We start from the raw sequence: 17862 nt of genomic DNA on the forward strand, positions 1-17862 counted from the left end.
GTGCTGTGGCTCAAGTGGTAGAGCGCTAGCCTTGAGCTGAAGAGCTGAGGGACAGCACCCAGGCCCAGAGTTCAGGCCCCACGACTGGATCCAAAAAAAAAAAAAAAAAAGATCAGCAGTATCCAAGGTAAAGTTTATAGAACTTAATTTTAATCCAAATTATGAATTAAAAAAAAACATTTAAATATATAGAACTTTATGTATGTCATATTTTCTCCTGTGACTTTTTGCTTGGCTTTATCAGCTAAAGGGCTACATGGCTATTTATACATATCCCTTATGTTGTAAAGATCTAAGATTTTAATTTCCCAAAATCAAATTTAAAAACTATAAAAGCTCAATCCAATTTTATCTCATATTAAGGAATATTCTTCTGTTTGAACAAGCCATGACTAAAATTGAAAAACTTAAGCTGGGTATGGAAGCCTACACCTATAAGCTCAGCACTCAGAGGAGGAATTAGCACTGGCTACACGGCCATGTGTATGTGACCAACTTGAGCAATACATCTAGACTTTACCTCAAAATATGAAAGAAAAGCTTAACAATACTAACCGTTGTTGTGGCTATAGAAGTAAAATCCCAAGAGAAAATGAGGGAAGGGAAAACAGTGTTTAAAGAGAAATGTACTAATTACCTTACTTATGTAACTATAACACCACCCCACCCCCACCCCCACCCCCCACCCCCACCCCCCGTTCATCACTTTTACAATAAGGATATTTTAAAAAATTTTAATAAAAGTACAACCCAGGGAATCAAAAAAAAAAAAGAAGAAGAAGTAAAACCCTCCCACAAGCTGGCAGATGAAAGTAACACTTGCTATATCCTTAGGAAGTATAGTTTGTACACCACAAACCCATTCAACAGTGCCTTCACATTCACATTCCCTGATAACAGCACTCACAACTGAGAGCAATACTGAGTCATTCCAGGTTTTCTTACTGGTGCTTTCATTACTAGCCTTCCAAACATACCCTAATGGTTGACCGTCTCACAAACCAAATCCTACTTTATACAAAAGAGTATTGAACACAACAACATACCAAACTGACAATTACTACAGTAAAAGAAACTTCATAAAACGAGGCACAGGCTATCCCACAGTATTTTACTACTTAATCATCATCTCTGTATGACGAACATGATATAAAACATATACAATAGGAAGTGGCGCTGTAGCTCAAGTGGCAGAGCATGGCAGAGCACTAGTCTTGAGCTGAAGAGCTGAGGGACAGTGCCCAGGCCCAGAGTTCAAGTACCACGACCGACAAAAATAAAATAAAATAATTAAATATATATATATATATATATATATATATATATATATACACACACACACAACAATAGTCTATTGTAATTGTAAACTGTAAACAATTAAATCAGTCCCTGTCTCAAATTATAAAAAGGGTAAAATAATCTCAGCAAATGAAGTAATTTGCAGTGGAGAGAGCTGAGGGAGGGAAGGAATTGGGGAGGTGGGAAGGGAAGGGATGGTAGAGGAAAAACAAAGGAGGAGGTAACAATGTTCAATAGGAAATGTACTCATTACCTTACTCATATAACTGTAACTCCTCTGTACAGTATCTTTACAATAAAAAATATATACAAAAAATGAATTAATTCTAGAAAATAGTATTTACTATTGCAATTGAGCTGTACTACCTTAAAAAGTCATCTGTTTCACATTTTCCTCAATTTTATTATTTGATATTATAGATCAATGAAGTTAATAGAAAAGATAAATAAGAGTAAAAGAAAAACTTACTGGGACTGAAAACTCCTCTGCCAAGTGTTTCAGCAAAGATGCTTCTTTAGCCAACAATTTGTTCCTTTCTCTCATATTGCCTTGAAGTTGTGTGTCAAACTCTTTTCTGACCACAGAAGCAATGGAGTCTATAATCACAAGTTTAACACCTTTTGAAATAATTTCTTCTTCCAAAGATTGAATCCTATAAAAGCAGAATTCATAAAATAATAGACAATCTTAAAACCTAAGTTAAAAATAGCATGCTAAAGCCGGGCGCTGGTGGCTCACGCCTGTAATCCTAGCTACTCAGGAGGCTGAGATCTGAGGATCGCGGTTCAAAGCCAGCCCGGGCAGGAGAGACCATGAGACTCCTATCTCCAATAAACCACCAGAAAACCGGAAGTGGTGCTGTAGCTCAAGTGGTAGAGCGCTCGCCTTGAGCTGAAGAGCTGAGGGACAGCGCCCAGGCCCAGAGTTCAAGCCCCACGGCCGACAAAAAAAAAAAAAAAAAAATAGCATGCTAAAAGTTCACTTTTGCCAGGTGTCAGTGGCTCATGCCTGTAATCCTAACTACTACTCAGGAGGCAGAGATCTGAGAATTGTGGTTCAAAGCCAGCCATGGCAGGAAAGTTCATGAGACTCTTATCTCGAATAAACTACTCAGAAAAAGCTGGAAGTGGTGCTGTGGCTCAAGTGGTATACCACTAGCCTTGAGCAAAAAATGCTTAGGGAGAGTGCCTAGGCCCTGAGTTCAAGCCTCAGGAGAAGCAAAAAAAAAAAACAACACTTTTTTAAAAAGTTAACTTTAAAACAACAGCAAATTGGTCCTCTCTACGTTACTTCCTAAGTTACTTCTCTAATATATTTCCCATAATTCTCATGCATGAGATTTTTTTTTCCTTTACTCAGAAGCTGGAAAAATGAAAAACAAAAGTTTTTTTTTTAAAAAGATTATTTTGAAAGCATTGCTAAATTAATACAATGAAAAATAAACCAGCATACCGTTGCAGAACTTCATCACAAGTGAGTTCCCGATAAAGATGAACTTTACTACTTGTCAAAATTAACTTTTCTTCAGTGTCAAAATATCCGGGAAAGCGGGATTCCGCTATCTCAATCAGCCTACGTGAGAAAAACAGTACAGGAGAAAAGAATCAATGATTGCTGAACCTCTAGTGGATTTTACTTGGGAAACTCCTAAGCTGGCTTACCAACAGAGCAGGTTTAAGAAATGGCTGAAAATGTAAGCCATGAATGTGATCTGTCCTTTTCCAAAGGGTAGCTGTTAGAGCATGAGACCAACAAGGGCTTTTAGTTCTCATCTTATCTTGAATAAGCAATATTGTGTCTAAGGTTTATATTCTTGGGAATAAATGTTTAATGAATAATATTTTGCCTCACAGCTATAAGATATATTAGTGAATAAGAAAATGCTTTCAGGGAGCTGGGAAGATGGCTTAGTGGTAGAGTGCTTGTCTTGCATGCATTAGGCCCTGGGTTCAATTCTCCAGTACCACATAAGCAGAAAAAGCCGGAAGTGGCACTGTGGCTCAAGTGGTAGAGCACTAACCTTGAGCTGAAGTGCTGAGGGACAGTGCCCAGGCCCAGACCACACAAACAGCAAAAAGAAAAAAAGAAAAGAAAATGCTTTCATTTTCCAAAATGCACAAAGTATATCTGAACAAATAGGGTATATAATCATTTTAATAATCAGATATCAGTAAGTCATCATGTTTCATTGCTTTAAAAAATATGCTTTCTCAATTAAAATTTAACTCCTATCAAAAAATTATCTTCTACTTAATGAACTATTATTATCTTGACAAATGAATGCTCCCAGTTGTTTTAGGAAAATGATTTTTCTAAACATGAAATCATGACCTAATAATATATGAATGTACAAGAATTACAAGTTGAAACAGAGGCAACTATCGCCAGCAATAGCTTAAGAAGACATGGGAAGCATTACCAGAAAATGACAAGTGTTTAAGGTTCAAAATGTTAAAAATACAATTCTTGGAGTATAACTGTCTGCCAATTAAAATGACACTTTATCAGCCCTAGTACTTAGCCTTCCAAGGGATCTAGCAGGAGAGACTGTAAACACAAAAACCACCCTATATTTTATGTTCCATTTGGAGACACACAGTACAAAAGAAGAGTTTTTAACTCTAAACAGTTGAAGAGTTCTAAGACGAGACTGATCACTTCAAACAGATAAACAAATTAAGTTTCTTTCATATGGTGTAATCTAAAGTGACAGGGAAACACCTAAAACAGCAAAAGAGAACAGAGAAATAAAAAGAAACTAGCCAACAACTTTTTTTTTTTTTTTTTGGGGGGGGGGTCCAGTCGTGGGGCCTGAACTCTGGGCCTGGGCGCTGTCCCTCAGGCTCTTCAGCTCAAGACTAGCGCTCTACCACTTGAGCCACAGTGCCACTTCTGGCTTTTTTCTTTTTTTCTTATGTGGTGCTGAGGAATCGAACCCAGGGCCTCATGCATGCAAGGCAAGCTCTACCACTGAGCCACCTTCCCAGCCCGCCAACAACTTTTGTAAAGTATATTAAACAACCTGAAAAGAAAATAAACAATTAGGTAAAACAGAAAAAGAAAAAACATGCTTCAGGAGTAAGAATTGGGTCCAAATAAGTGTAAAGAGAGAGAGAAACCAAAACTGACATAATCATTTAGAAGTGCTGTAAGGGGACAGGGATTAAAACAAAAGGAAATAAGATGAGGAAAGCAGGAAGAAGTAATAGGCATTCAAATAGCAGAACTGGCAAAATCTAAAAGCCTGGACAAAATATATATAATTGTTTAGTAAGGTAACTATTTGTTAAGTTTACCACTCATCATTAAAAAAAAAAAAGCTATAGTGTTTCCTACCAAATTTTAATAGAATAGGCATAGCAACATCTATCAGAAACATGAAAGCTTTTCAAAACTTAGATACCCAGTTGGTCAGGAACCAAATGGAGAATATGTAGCTCATTGGATCTCACCCACTTCCTTGGATGGTAAAAAGTTCTGGAACATAATACAGCTATCTCATGGTGATCAATTCATAGTAATCAGTAGAAATGGTGATCAGCACATAAGCTATCTTTATTCAGTTACCATGTTCAGTTACCTGTAGTAAATGGCTGTTTACACATCAATATGACACAGTTTTCTATATGCTTCTTTAAATGTTTTTATTTTAGAACCATCTGAAGAATATAAATCAGAACTAAAGATAAATGTATCCTATGCCTAAGGATTCCATATGTCTCTTTAGGGAAAGAGCAACAGAAGTTATCTTTGACTCCCATTTCAAAACAATGCCACCTAGTGGACACCTTCTTATAAAACAGGTTCCTTTGAAAGGATACACAAGATTTATGTATTCAACATTTATACTAGGCATTATTTTAAGAGCTGAGGATATAGTAATATAACAGAGAGAGAGAGGGAAAAAGAGGGTAGAAAAGTAAAAAGAAAAAGCAAAAGGGAAAGAAAAGGAAAGGAAAGGGAAGAAAAGAGAAGAGAAACAAGGAAAGAGAAAAAGTTCTTTCATCATGGAGTTTATAGACTATGGAAAAAGACATAAAGCATAGAAGCAAGCACTATTTTGTGGAGTTTTGTCCTATGGTGACATTTAAGGAGAAGATTAAAGGAGATGAGAAGATAAACCAGGTGGATATCCAGTGTGACAGTGAGTGAGAATAGAGCAATTCTGCAGTACAACTTACTGAATAATTTAAGGCCCTAGGAAATAAACATCAACCATAAAAGAAAAACTAAAGGATTGAATATAACAACAAAATCATAGACATAAATGATATCATCACCAAAGTTAAAGTATAAGTGAAAATCAGACATTAGTATCGATAAAATGGAAAGTATTTACATAAATCCATAAGACAAAAGACAAAAAATATATAAAGTATATTTGTAATGTGCCAAAGAAATATAGTCAATTCATACATGAAAAGATTTGGACTACTGGGCTGGGAAGGTGGCTCAGTGGTAGAGCGCTTGCCTTGCATGCTTGAGGCCCTGGGTTCGATTCCTCAGCACCACATAAGCATTAAAAAAAAGCCAGAAGTGGTGCTGTGGCTCAAGTGGTAGAGTGCTAGCCTTGAGCTGAAGAGCTGAGGGACAGCGCCCAGGCCCAGAGTTCAGGCCCTACAACCGGACCCAAAAAAAAAAAAAAAAAAAAAAAAAGACTAAGGAAAAGATTTGGACTACTATAGTTCAAACAATGAGATACCATTTTTCCTATAAGTATGACAAAAATTAAAGAAAGAAACAAGAAAAGCATAGGATTAAAAAAATCCCAAAACAGTGTAGGTTGGAATACAACTATTAGACTATTTCTAGACAAATGTGGTAGTTTGTATCAAAATTTTAAATAAATAGCTCCTTAATAGGTTTCTGTTCAATTATAGATATCAATATAAAAGGAAAACATAAATATTGTTTTAAAAAACTGTAGGGCATTATCTCTGATGCCTAATGATGATGAAACTTCTAAATTAAAATCCAAAAACCAAAACCATATAGCAACAACTTAAAACTCTATTCAACAAAAGACATCACAAGATGATAGATGACTAAAAATAAAAAGATATTTACAATGCATTAAGCTGGCAATATTTATAAGTTGTACAAAAACTCCTGTACATAGAAAGGAAACTACTGGATGCCTGGTGGGAAGTGGGGTAAAGATAGATTCATAGAATAATGCTCAATAGCTAACAGATGTTCGTTGAATGGTTGAAGGTATTACTTGTAACCTTTCTAGAATCAATCATTTTTTCCAACCACAGTTGAGTGGAAACAGAAATATATGCTCACCTTTCAGCAAACTTACTAGCCATATGATCTTGGGTATGTCATATCACTTCTGAGTCCCATCCTTATTCTTAAAATGGCACTCCTAATTTTCAACCTGTTTATCTACACAGGACTACTGTATGGACAAAGTGAGATGCCAGTTCATCATGCTAAAACATGGTCATCTATAAAAAACGTCAACTGGACTAGTGCCTTTTTATCAGTATCAACATCTCTCATATCACACCCCATTCAGCATCCCAAGACCCCACTCATTTATCATTAGAAAAATCACTTCTTCCTGAACCTCTATACAAATTTCCAAGACACCTACTAGGTAGAAAATTCACCTGTCTTCCTCCTCAGACTGTGTTATGATGGAGATAATATCACTTTAAGGGATTATGCTGTAAGGGAAAAAAAAATTAGCCAGGTGCAGGTGGCTCACACCTGTAATCCTAGCTACTCAGGAGGCTAAGAATTGAGGGTCACAGTTCAAAGCCAGCCCAGGCAGGAAAGTCTATGAGACTCTTATTTCCAATTAACCACCAGAAAACTGGAAATAGCACTGTGGCTCAAAGTGATACAGTGTTAGCCTTGAGCAGAAAAAGCTCAGCGACAGTGCCCAAGCCTTGGATTCAAGCCCCACAACCGAACAAAAAGAAAAAACAAAAAAACAAAAAACCTACCTTCACTGCCCTGACTCATAAAAGCCCCCCCAAAAAATATGTCTGAAAACACATTAAAAAATATATTTTTTAGGGGCTGGGAAGGTGGCTCAGTGGTAGAGCGCTTGCCTTGCATGCTTGAGGCCCTGGGTTCGATTCCTCAGCACCACATAAGCAAAAAGAAAAAAGCCAGAAGTGGCGCTGTGGCTCAAGTCGTAGAGCACTAGCTTTGAGCAGAAGAGCTGAGGGACAGCACCCAAGCCCAGAGTTCAGGCCCTACGACCGGACCCAAAAAATATATATTTTTTTAAAATTTCTCCTTGAATAAGTTCCGATCAGTTGCTGGCTGTAAGAGAACATACTGCTAACTTCACAAAATCTTCTTCCCTACAATCTAATTTAACTTACTGTATTAAAAAACCTTACATCTTTCTCAGGGTCCTCTGTCTGGAGCCACTTATTCCTCACAGACAAAGAATGCCAGCTATTCCTTGACCCATCTCTTCCTTCAACAGATACTTTTATTCTTAACCTCCACTTCCATCTTTTTCTAATTATCTCCAATAGGGAAAATACATTATTTATTCAATTTTTATATACTAAAATTCTTATAGTTGCCAAAATATTCATCGGTTTAAAATATGGGGATGGCTCACTGGATTAATCTATTTATCCATATTTTCAAAATATTTGTAAGCATTTGGTATCTAAGACTATATCAATTTTAAGTGTTCTAATAGGTAAAACAAAAAGACATTTTCTAAATCTAAAGAAAGGAATCGAGAACTCTGTCTGCTTAGCTTAGCATTTCCCTCTCCCAAGGAAGCCTCAGTATCCAAGGGGTTAAGCCCAAATTACATATTTATTTATTTTAGTCGGTTGTAGGGCTTGAACTCAGGGTCTGGCACTCTTTGTACTCAAGGCTAGCACTCTACCACTTGAGCCACAGAGCCACTTCTGGTTCTTGAGTGGTTAATTGGACATAAGAGGCTCACAGGGACTTTTCTGCCCAGGCTGGCTTCAAATCCCAATCCTCAGATCTCAGCCCCCCTGAGTAGCTAGGATTACAGGTGTGAGCCACCAGCACCTGACTTATTATTTAATTTTTAAACAGTCTGGAGGTATAATTCATATATACATTAACATCCCATCTTGTATTATTTTCTAAAAGATGTGTAAAATAAACTAGCTAATGCATTGTTGGGATTTGGTATTTTGTTCTATTTCCTGTGCCATAGTGGGGCTTGTTCAGGGCCTAAGCACTGTCCATTAAGCTTTTTTCCACTCAAAGCTGGCACTTTACCACTTGAGCCACAGCTCTCCTTCCAGCTTTTCTGTGGTTAATTAGAGATAAGAATCTTATGGGCAAGCTGGGCTCTTGTGGTTCACATCTGTAATCCTAGCTACTTGGGAGGCTGAGATCTGAGGATCCTGTTTCTTTCTTTTTTTTGTCGGTCATGGGGCTTGAACTCTGGGCCTGAGCGCTGTCCCTGCACTCTTCAACTCAAGGCGAGATCTCTACTGCTTAAGCCACAGCACCACTTCCAGTTTTCTGGTGGTTAATTGGAGATAAGAGTCTCACTGACTTTTCTGCCCAGGCTGGCTTTGAACCATGATCCTCAGATCTCAGCCTCCTCAGTAGCTAGGATTACAGGCATGAGCCACCAGGACATGACTATTGGACTTGATTTATTTTGTTTTTTAAATATGGACTCACTATGTAGCCCAAGCTGTCCTCAAAATCAAAGTCCTCCAGGCTCAGCCTTTCTAGTGCTAGGATTATTGGCATGCACCACCACTTCAAGCTATTTCATGAATTTTACCTTTTTTTTGGTAGTGGTACTGAGGTTCAAACTCAAGGCCTCATGCTTCCTAGGTAGGTATTCTATCACTTGAGCCATGCCTTCAGCCCCTCTTTAATGTAGTTTAAACAAATAGTTTTAATTTATTCCTCGTTTCTTCCCGACCCCCATCCCCCATTTTGGATTTTTGTACTGGAAATTGAACCCATTTATTCTTTTTGTTGTTGTTGGTGGTGGTGGTGGTGGTTGTGGTTGTAGGACTTGAACTCTGGACCTGAGTGCTGTCCCTGAGCTCTTCAGCTCAAGGCTAGTGCTCTACCACTTGAGCCAGGCACCACCTCCAGTTTTCTGGTGGTTAATTGGAGATTCATGGTCTTTCCTGCCCAGGCTGGCTTCAAACCATTATCCTCTGATCTCAACTTCCTGAGTAGCTAGGATTATAAGCATGAGCCCCTGATGTCCAGCTCATTTGCTCTTAATTTCCTTCTTTCTTTCTCTTCCTTTCTTCCTTTCTTTTTCTTTTTGTCAGTTGTGGGCCTGAACTCTGGGCCTGGGTACCGTCCCTCAGCTCTTCAGCTCAAGGCTAGTGCTCTACCACTTGAGCCACAGCACCACTTTCAGCTTTTTCTGCTTTTGTGGTGCTGAGGAATCGAACTCAGGGCCTCATGCATCCAAGACAAGCACTCTACCACTGAGCCACCTTCCCAGCCCCCATTTGCTCTTTCTTAATACAAAGATATCTAGTTATACTCTACTTGGATCACTTATACCTAGATTCACTCTCTTTTTTTTTTTTTGGGGGGGGGGGGGAGAAGAGGGATCCGGTCGTGGGGCCTGAACTCTGGGCCTGGGTGCTGTCCCTCAGCTCTTCAGCTCAAGGCTATCACTCTACCACTTGAGCCACAGCGCCACTTCCAGCTTTTTTCTTATGTGGTGCTGAGGAATCGAACCAAGGGCCTCATGCATGCAAGATAAGTGCTCTACCACTAAGCCACCTTTCCAGCCCCAGATTCACTCTTCTTGAGTATTTTAGTTTTCCCTCATATTAACCCTTCACTTTCTCATTTGAACAGATAGCTAGCTTGCTTTGTAAGCACAAAATGGAGACAGTACTAAAACACAAGCTAAAATATATTCCTCTTTAAGTCTCATATTTCTCTGATCTACTTCTTCCCAAAGTCCTGGAATGCTCTACACTGTGGTTCAAACTGTGACTTACCAACCCAACATCCATTTCTACTTCACCCTTTCTATGACAGTCTTCAATTTTATCCAGCCAACAATTAACAGGCCCCAGGCACCTCATCATAATTATTATGATTATTTTTGCCCTCATTTTTCCTTTCTTCCTCACATATTGAGGTGGCTCGGCAAGATATCTACAGGAAGATTGCTGGTGATGAAAATGCCATCTTCAGAGAGGAAGAAGTATGTGGGGTAGGAGGAGTACATTTTCCCCATAAAAAAATATATATCTGAGCCAGGCACTGATGGCTTTTGCTTATAATTCTAGCTATTCAGGAGGCTGAGATTGAGGATTGTGATTGAAGCCAGCCAAGGCAGGAAAGTCCATGAGACCACAGGGCTTAAACTCGGGGCCTGCACATTGTACCTGAGCTCTTTTTCTCAAGGCTAGTGATCTACCACCTTGAGCCACTTCCTATTTTCTGGTGACTAATTGGAGATAAAAATCTCACAGACTTTCCTGCCCCAGCTGGTTTTGAACCCTAATCCTCAGATTTCAGCCTCCTGAGTAGCGAAATATTTTTTTTAGCTTTTTTCTCTCCCAATTATTTATCAAAATCCAAACAAGTATTTCACCCAGCAACTGACTGATAAGACTTTTAAATCTGTCTTACTTCCAAGGTTCCTCCTCCTTTTTTCATCTTGATCTTATCATTTCTCCATTAAAGACACCAGGTTTTTTGTTCTGACATTTCCCACAGTTTGTACTTTGTTGATTACATCTCTCCAGAGCAGTTTGTTTCTCACTCCTCTATTATGTAAACTGGTAGCTGGTCTGAAGGCTTGATCTTACTCCTATTTAGTTTTTCTTCTAGCAGGAGGGAGCTCAATGACATTCAATGTTTTTGCATAATTCTAGCATCCTTTGATGTTCAATGCCTAGGTCTATTAGATTATTTGGACTTGTAGTTTGGGGATATTCTACCATTCCTTTTCACTTATTACTGGAATCCTTCCATAAAAAGGGCTATTTGTTTTTCAGTAATACAGTTCATATAGAAGAGGATTTTTTTTTAATATTATCAAAATAGGCTGGGAAGATGTCTCAGTGGTAGAGTGCTTGCCTTGCATGCATGAGGCCCTGAGTTTGATTCCTCAACACCACATAAGGAGAAAAAGCTGGAAGTGGCTATGTGGCTCAAGCAGTAGAGCGCTAGCTTTGAGCTGAAGAGCTCAGGGTCAGCACCGAGGCCCAAAGTTCAGGTTCCACAACTGACAAAAAAGAAAAAAATAAATAATAATAATCAAAATAATAGGTAGCTTCTCCAGAACTGCTAATTAATTAGTTCCTTTTTAACTCTTAATATCATTATAGGCTAATGGAATTAAGTATTTCATGCTTAATTCCTTTCTTTTTTTTTGTCATTTTTAATTGGAGATAAGAGTCTCATGGACTTTCCTGCCTGGGCTGGCTCTGAACAGAGATCCTCAGATATCAGCCTCCTGAGTAACTAGGATTACAGGCGTGAGCCACTAGTGCCCAGCCTTAATTCCTTTCTTATTCTTGACACTCAGCTTATTTGATCTTACTTCAGGTTGACTTTTGAGTTGTTTGGCCTGCAAATTTTACCTACTTCTTTACTATCTAATATAATGTTTTAGACTCAAAAATTTCCCACTCCATATTGAGAAGCAGTCATTTCTTAGGGAATTCTTATTCCTTTTGTAAAGAAATAGCCACTGAATTTCAAAATCTGGAGTAACGGTTACTATGTGTCAGTCACTGGACTTAGCTTTTTTAATGATGCAAAGGTATAACAAACTCCAAAAGTTGATAAACCGATAGCATATACTCAAAAAGAAGAGAAAATCAAGACAGACCAAACAAAAGAAATAATAAGCTCTAAGCAAAATAATCAATTTGGAATTTACTTGATCAGATCCACTTTGTTCTAAATGGTACTGTTTAGAGAGAAATAAAAGAAAGATCTGATTCATAATGATACAATTACAGGAGTCCAAGTACTATTTCTAAGTATACTTTGACCAGAAGAATCGAATCAATCTCCAAGTGTATACACATCCTACTTAATGTCTATTCACTAATATTTTACTTCCAACTAGCAAGTACTTTCAAAGCAGTTGATCTTTTCCCTTTCTTGTTAGTCTTTTTCTTTCCCCATTTTCTGCCAGCATTCCTCAACTGCTTTACCTTCTACCTTCCAAACCTTCTGTAAAACCCAGAAACCCATTATACCATCAAGAAAAGGATAGAAAAGACAAAAATAAGCTGCTTCTTGTGTCTTTTTTATTCCTTTAAACATGTGACATTTTTTAATCTTAAAAATACAATAAATGTTAAGCTATTTGTAAATGTTCCATACTGTATGAAGGTCATAAAAGTAAAGCAACATAATGGAAAATAATAAAATAGCCTACCTTTCAGCACTAAATGCAGACTCTGTGTCAATGTACACGACAGCTCCTTCTAAACCTCCCATGTTGGTGGGTAATGTGGCCAGTACACTCATCATTATGCAAAACTGGGTTTTTCCACAACCTGGTGGACCTGTAATCTAATTTTAAAAAATTATATAAACACAGTAAGCCAGACAAAGCAAATCCTTTTAGGAACTTGCTGTAAAAAACAGTCCCAACTAGCCTCAGAAAAGAATTCAGCCCTGCTACCCTAACACATCCATTGTATGTAATAAATTAACTTTTTCCCTAAGCATCTAGATTGGTATTAGTTATGTTCTATCCTTGGAAGGAATTGGCAATGTCTATGTTTTGTAATTCAGATGAAAAACTATAATTAAGACAGGCTAGAGTACTCATATATTCATTTTTTAACTATAGGGATTCCTTGGGAGGAATTGTTATTCTTATAGAATGAATTAGCTCTGATCAGGGAAGATGACTATAAAGAACAGCTACTTCATGTTCTTTATCATTCTGCACAAGGCCATTTCCCTAGGTGATTCTCCATCATGTTGTGGACGAAGCTGGGAGGTGAGGGTCAGCAAGATGCCAGTGCCAGTTGTATGAGCCTTCTGCCACCAGAATTCTGAGCCAAATCTCTGTACCTTATGAAGTACTCAGCCTCTGGTGTTTTGTTAAAGTAAAATGGTATATACTAATGGACTAAGATGAGCTATTTTTTGTGTTGAACAATGTTTTATTTTAATCTTTTACTGTTATTATAAAGGTCATGTACAAATGGGTTACAGTTGCATGTGTAAGATAAAGAATACAGTTCTTTTTGGACAATGTCATCCCTAAGATGTGTTTTTATAAAAATTAGCAAAATTGATACCATCCTAACATACTTTCTTGTATATCTAACATCATCTTCTATGTTACTTCTATATTGCTTAAGGATAATGCAATAATGCAATGGAAAAGCTGAAAGAATGTTACCAGAATATCCATCTATACTCTACAAAGATCATTTTTACTATATTTTAGACTACATCATGCTACCCTTTGCTAATCTATCCATTCATCAAAGGATCTATCTTAGGTTGTTGTTTTTAATGCATGTCAATTACAACAATGTGCTTTTCCCCAAAAGTTCAGCATTTAGACCATGATCTCAAGTTTAATATGTATGATTTTCTTCCCTTTTAGGTAAATTTGTCATTAAATGAGCTATACAAATGTTTTCTGCCACTTGATATATTCCAACACATATATATACACAGTCTATAATTTGGTTTTTATTTACTTTGTGATGCTGTGGATTGAGCCCAGGGTTCTATGAATGCTTAGACAGTGTTCTAACTCTAGGCAGGTACATGCCACTCACATGCAACCCAAACTCTTATTATATCAAAACAGTACTAATGCAGGAAATTCTCTCATATACATTGCTTTATATTCAGGAAGTCTTTTCTTTGGGGAAATGTATCTTCTCTGGCAATACCTTTACCTCAGTGGCACACACATATACACATACAAAAAGTAGTTGTTAGCCTGGCAATGGTGGCTCATGCCTATAATCCTAGCTACTCACAAAGCTGAGATCTGAGGATCACAGTTCGAAGTCAGACTTGACAGGAAAGTCCATGAAATTCTTATCTCAAATAAACTACTCAGAAAAAGCTGAAAGTAGAGCTGTAGCTCAAGTGGTAGAGTGCTAGTCTTCAGCAAAAAAAAAAAAAAAGCCCTCAGAGACAGAGCCCAGGCCCCAAATCTAAACCCCAGGACTGGCACAACACAGAAGGAAAGAAGGAAGGAAAGAAGGAAGGAAGGGAGGGAGGGAGGGAGGGGAAAGAAAAAAAGAAAAATCCAATTTATCATTAATTCTAGCAAAATTTTTCCAGATATTGAATTTGTATCACATGACTGCAAAGTGTCATGTGATATGAAGTTCAACATTTAGAAATATTTTAACATTCTTACATAGTAAATCTAATCAAGTCTGCCTTCCTGTCCCAAATGTTTGTTAATTTCTACTGTCATTAACTAGTATTTTGAGGAACAATATTAAAAAGTTATATTATCAATAATAATGAATAAATCTGCATAGACCAAATTATATTCTTTATAATTTCAGTTTGGGATTCTATTGTGGTTGATTTTTACCTCATTAGTCATAGAAGGACCAACTTCTCTCACATTTACATGTATGTATTTACTTATATTTTTATAACTACTATAGTCATCAATCTACAGTTTCTTTGCAGGAATCTTTTATGCCACTTGCCAGTTTTGTGCGATAGTTTAGTTAAATCCATAAACCTTAACTAGATAACTATAAACTTGTAATTCACACTAATCTATAAAAAATAAAGATACAAGTCAAGTTCCTCCACCAACCCTCTCTCTTCACTTCCCAATACTTATATGGACCTTTTATAATCATCAAAAACAAGGCCCACATTAATCATTGCATATTAGAAAAAGGTAAAGTTCAAGTTGAAAGAGGACCTTGAAAATGGACAAATACTTCAGATTCTGAGTAACAGAACAGAGAACTGACTTATAAACACCATCAATACAGCAAGTTTTGGACATGTTCTCAGATTTTAAAAGTTTAAAACTGTGAGATGCTTTGTAATTTTTTCATTGGTAAGATCAAACAGGTCAGCATTTTAATTAGTATGATGTTTATGAAAATATTCAGCAAAGTAGCATAAAATGTAAAGTAGCATAAAATGTAAAGTTTTGATTTATTATTCCATCTTTAAAGAAACATGCTTCAAACTCTGAAAAGTTAGCCAAATACAAATGCCACTTGGGGAAAACTGAACATTATATGCATAATATTAAGAAATATCTGAATTTGTTTGGGATTTTTGTTTGTTTTACAGTCTGAATAATAACACTTAAACTATAATAACTAATTTCTAATTCCTTAGGCCTCTTCATATAGTCTTTCCTCTCTTTTAACTTCATAAATTTACAACACATGCAATATTATGGATTGCCTGGCATTAAATTTCATTATTTTTTTCAGGTTTACTTAGTGGATGAAAACATTTCAACATTAATCATTTCTAGTTTCAGACAGTTTAGCCCTGAATTCTAGCACTCAAACCACAAAATTTCAAGCTGTATTCAGTTTCCAGTTTCAGTCCCAACAGTGGTTAGAAAAAGAAAATGTGCCAAACCAGAACAGTCTAAGTTATTTGCTTTTTGGAAACTCAGAGTGAATGTAACATTCACACACAGAAAACACCAGTAAAATACAATTAGCTTTGTGTAGTTTGAGCCAATATTTTAACACTCCCACATGAGAAATACAAGAAAGAAAGAAAGAGAGAGAGAGAAAAAGAGAGAGAAAGGAAGGAAGGAAGGAAGGAAGGAAGGAAGGAAGGAAGGAAGGAAGAAAGAAAAAGAACTGAAAGACATTTTAAGAAAAAAAAGAAAATAGGAAAAATCACTCAATTATCATCAAGGATTAATGAAATATCAGCAAAAATTAGTGGTTAGTTTGAAAAGGAAAAATTATATTCCCAAGGAAAGAAAGTCTAATTAAGCAAAAGAAAAAAAAAAGCCTACTCACTTTAATCTTAAATTAGATTACATGGATAAAATGAATGTGAAATTTGGACCTATTGACCTAAAATCTTACCAAGTTAATGCTCAGTACATTCAGGAGAGGGCCAATAGAAAAGAACAAACTTTCAAGCCAACACTTCACAAAAGAACAGAACTGTCCAGCTTGTGTCTGAGACAAGCTTGTAAAAACTATACATTTTTAAATGACCCCCAGTACTTTAATACCTGTCTCTGGTTACTCAACAGTTCTGTAGAAATATAATCAGGTCTTCAGACCTGCAGAATTCAGTGTTTAAAATAACTAACTCTCCAAACCCTAAAACCAAAAGAAAAAAAAAAACTTAGAAAGGCCAGGTTGCATTTCATCTCATGAAAAAAAAGAAACCTTGATCTCAAATTGCAACAGCATGTGGAAGAGATTTTATGTTGGATTCTCTCCACCACTCCTTCTTATTTCAATTGATAGCCACCAATTTCTAAGTGACAGGAAATAGAGAATGAGAGCAAAAATAAGGCAAGATTACATAGACATGACAAGTTGCACAGTGAAACAAAAATCGAACTATCAAGGGAGATAATCATTCATTTGAAAGCATTCATTCAAAACAAATAGCATTTACTAAACACCATATGAAAAACATTAGGAAGCTATTAAGAAATATGTTTATTTCTTGAATAAGGGGTGAATGCAGAATTGGAAAAAAAGATCCAATCAACCATATGTATTAAAATCCTTGTAGATTTTTAGGCACATTCTAGCTACCACAAATGAGGGAAACCATGCAACCTATGTATGTTTCTTTGGGTCTGGCTTACTTCATTTAATATAATTTTTTCTGTCTTTCCATTTCTTTATGAATGGTACAAGATCATTCATTCTAATGGATGAGTAGAATTCCATTGTGTGTGTGTGTGTGTGTGTGTGTGTGTGTGTGTGTGTGTGTGTGTGTCTGTGTGTGTGTGTCACATTTTCCATTAGTCCACTGAGGAGCATCTGGGTTGATTCCCTATCTTCGCTAAGGTAAACAATTCTGCAAAGGACATGGTTTTGCTGGTAACTTTAGGATGGCCTTATCTATGACAAGTTGGATAAATGTCCACAAGTGGAATTGCTGAGTCATAGAGAAGCTCTATGTTTACCCTTTTGAGGAACCTCCATACTGCTTTCCAGAGTGGTTGAACAAGTTTACATTCCTACCAATAGTGTAGTAGTGTTCCCTTTTGGCCACATCCCCACTAGCATCTGTTATTGTTAATTTTCCTGATAATGGCCATTCTAACTGGGATGAGGTAAAATCTCATTGCTGTTTTAATTTGCATTTCTTTTTTTTCCTTTGCCAGTCTTAGGGCTTGTGAACTCAGGGCCTGAGTGCTATCCCTGAGCTTCTTTTCCTCTAGTTTAGCACTCTACCTCTTGAGCCACAGCACCACTTCTGGCTTTTTCTGTGTATGTGGCACTGAGGAACCAAACCCAGGGCTTCATTCATGCTAGGCAAGCATTCTACCACTGAGCCACATTCCCAGCCTTGATTTGCATTTCTTTTATGGCCAGAGATTGAACACTTCTTCATGTGTCTATTAGCAATTCTTACTATTTTTGAGAAGTCTCTCTTTAAGTCTTAAGCCCATTTAT

The 17862-nt window shown here is 37.0% G+C and overlaps 1 protein-coding gene across 1 annotated transcript in view; it reads right to left on the reverse strand.

The window, feature by feature from the left end:
• Nucleotides 1–1729: 1729 nt before the first annotated feature.
• The window catches only part of LOC138809405 (DNA repair protein RAD51 homolog 2-like), a 28704-nt gene continuing 12571 nt past the window's right edge, over nucleotides 1730–17862 (reverse strand). The window contains exons 5-7 of the mRNA XM_069995929.1: nucleotides 12663–12799; nucleotides 2753–2872; nucleotides 1730–1952 (exon numbers count right to left, since the gene is read on the reverse strand). Of these exons, the coding sequence (XP_069852030.1) occupies nucleotides 1730–1952; nucleotides 2753–2872; nucleotides 12663–12799 (480 nt within the window). The remainder of the gene's footprint in view (nucleotides 1953–2752; nucleotides 2873–12662; nucleotides 12800–17862) is intronic.

Source organism: Dipodomys merriami, unplaced genomic scaffold (assembly GCF_024711535.1).
Source record: "Dipodomys merriami isolate MVZ:Mamm:240054 unplaced genomic scaffold, mDipMer1.0.p SCAF_497, whole genome shotgun sequence".
Taxonomy (NCBI): domain Eukaryota; kingdom Metazoa; phylum Chordata; class Mammalia; order Rodentia; family Heteromyidae; genus Dipodomys; species Dipodomys merriami.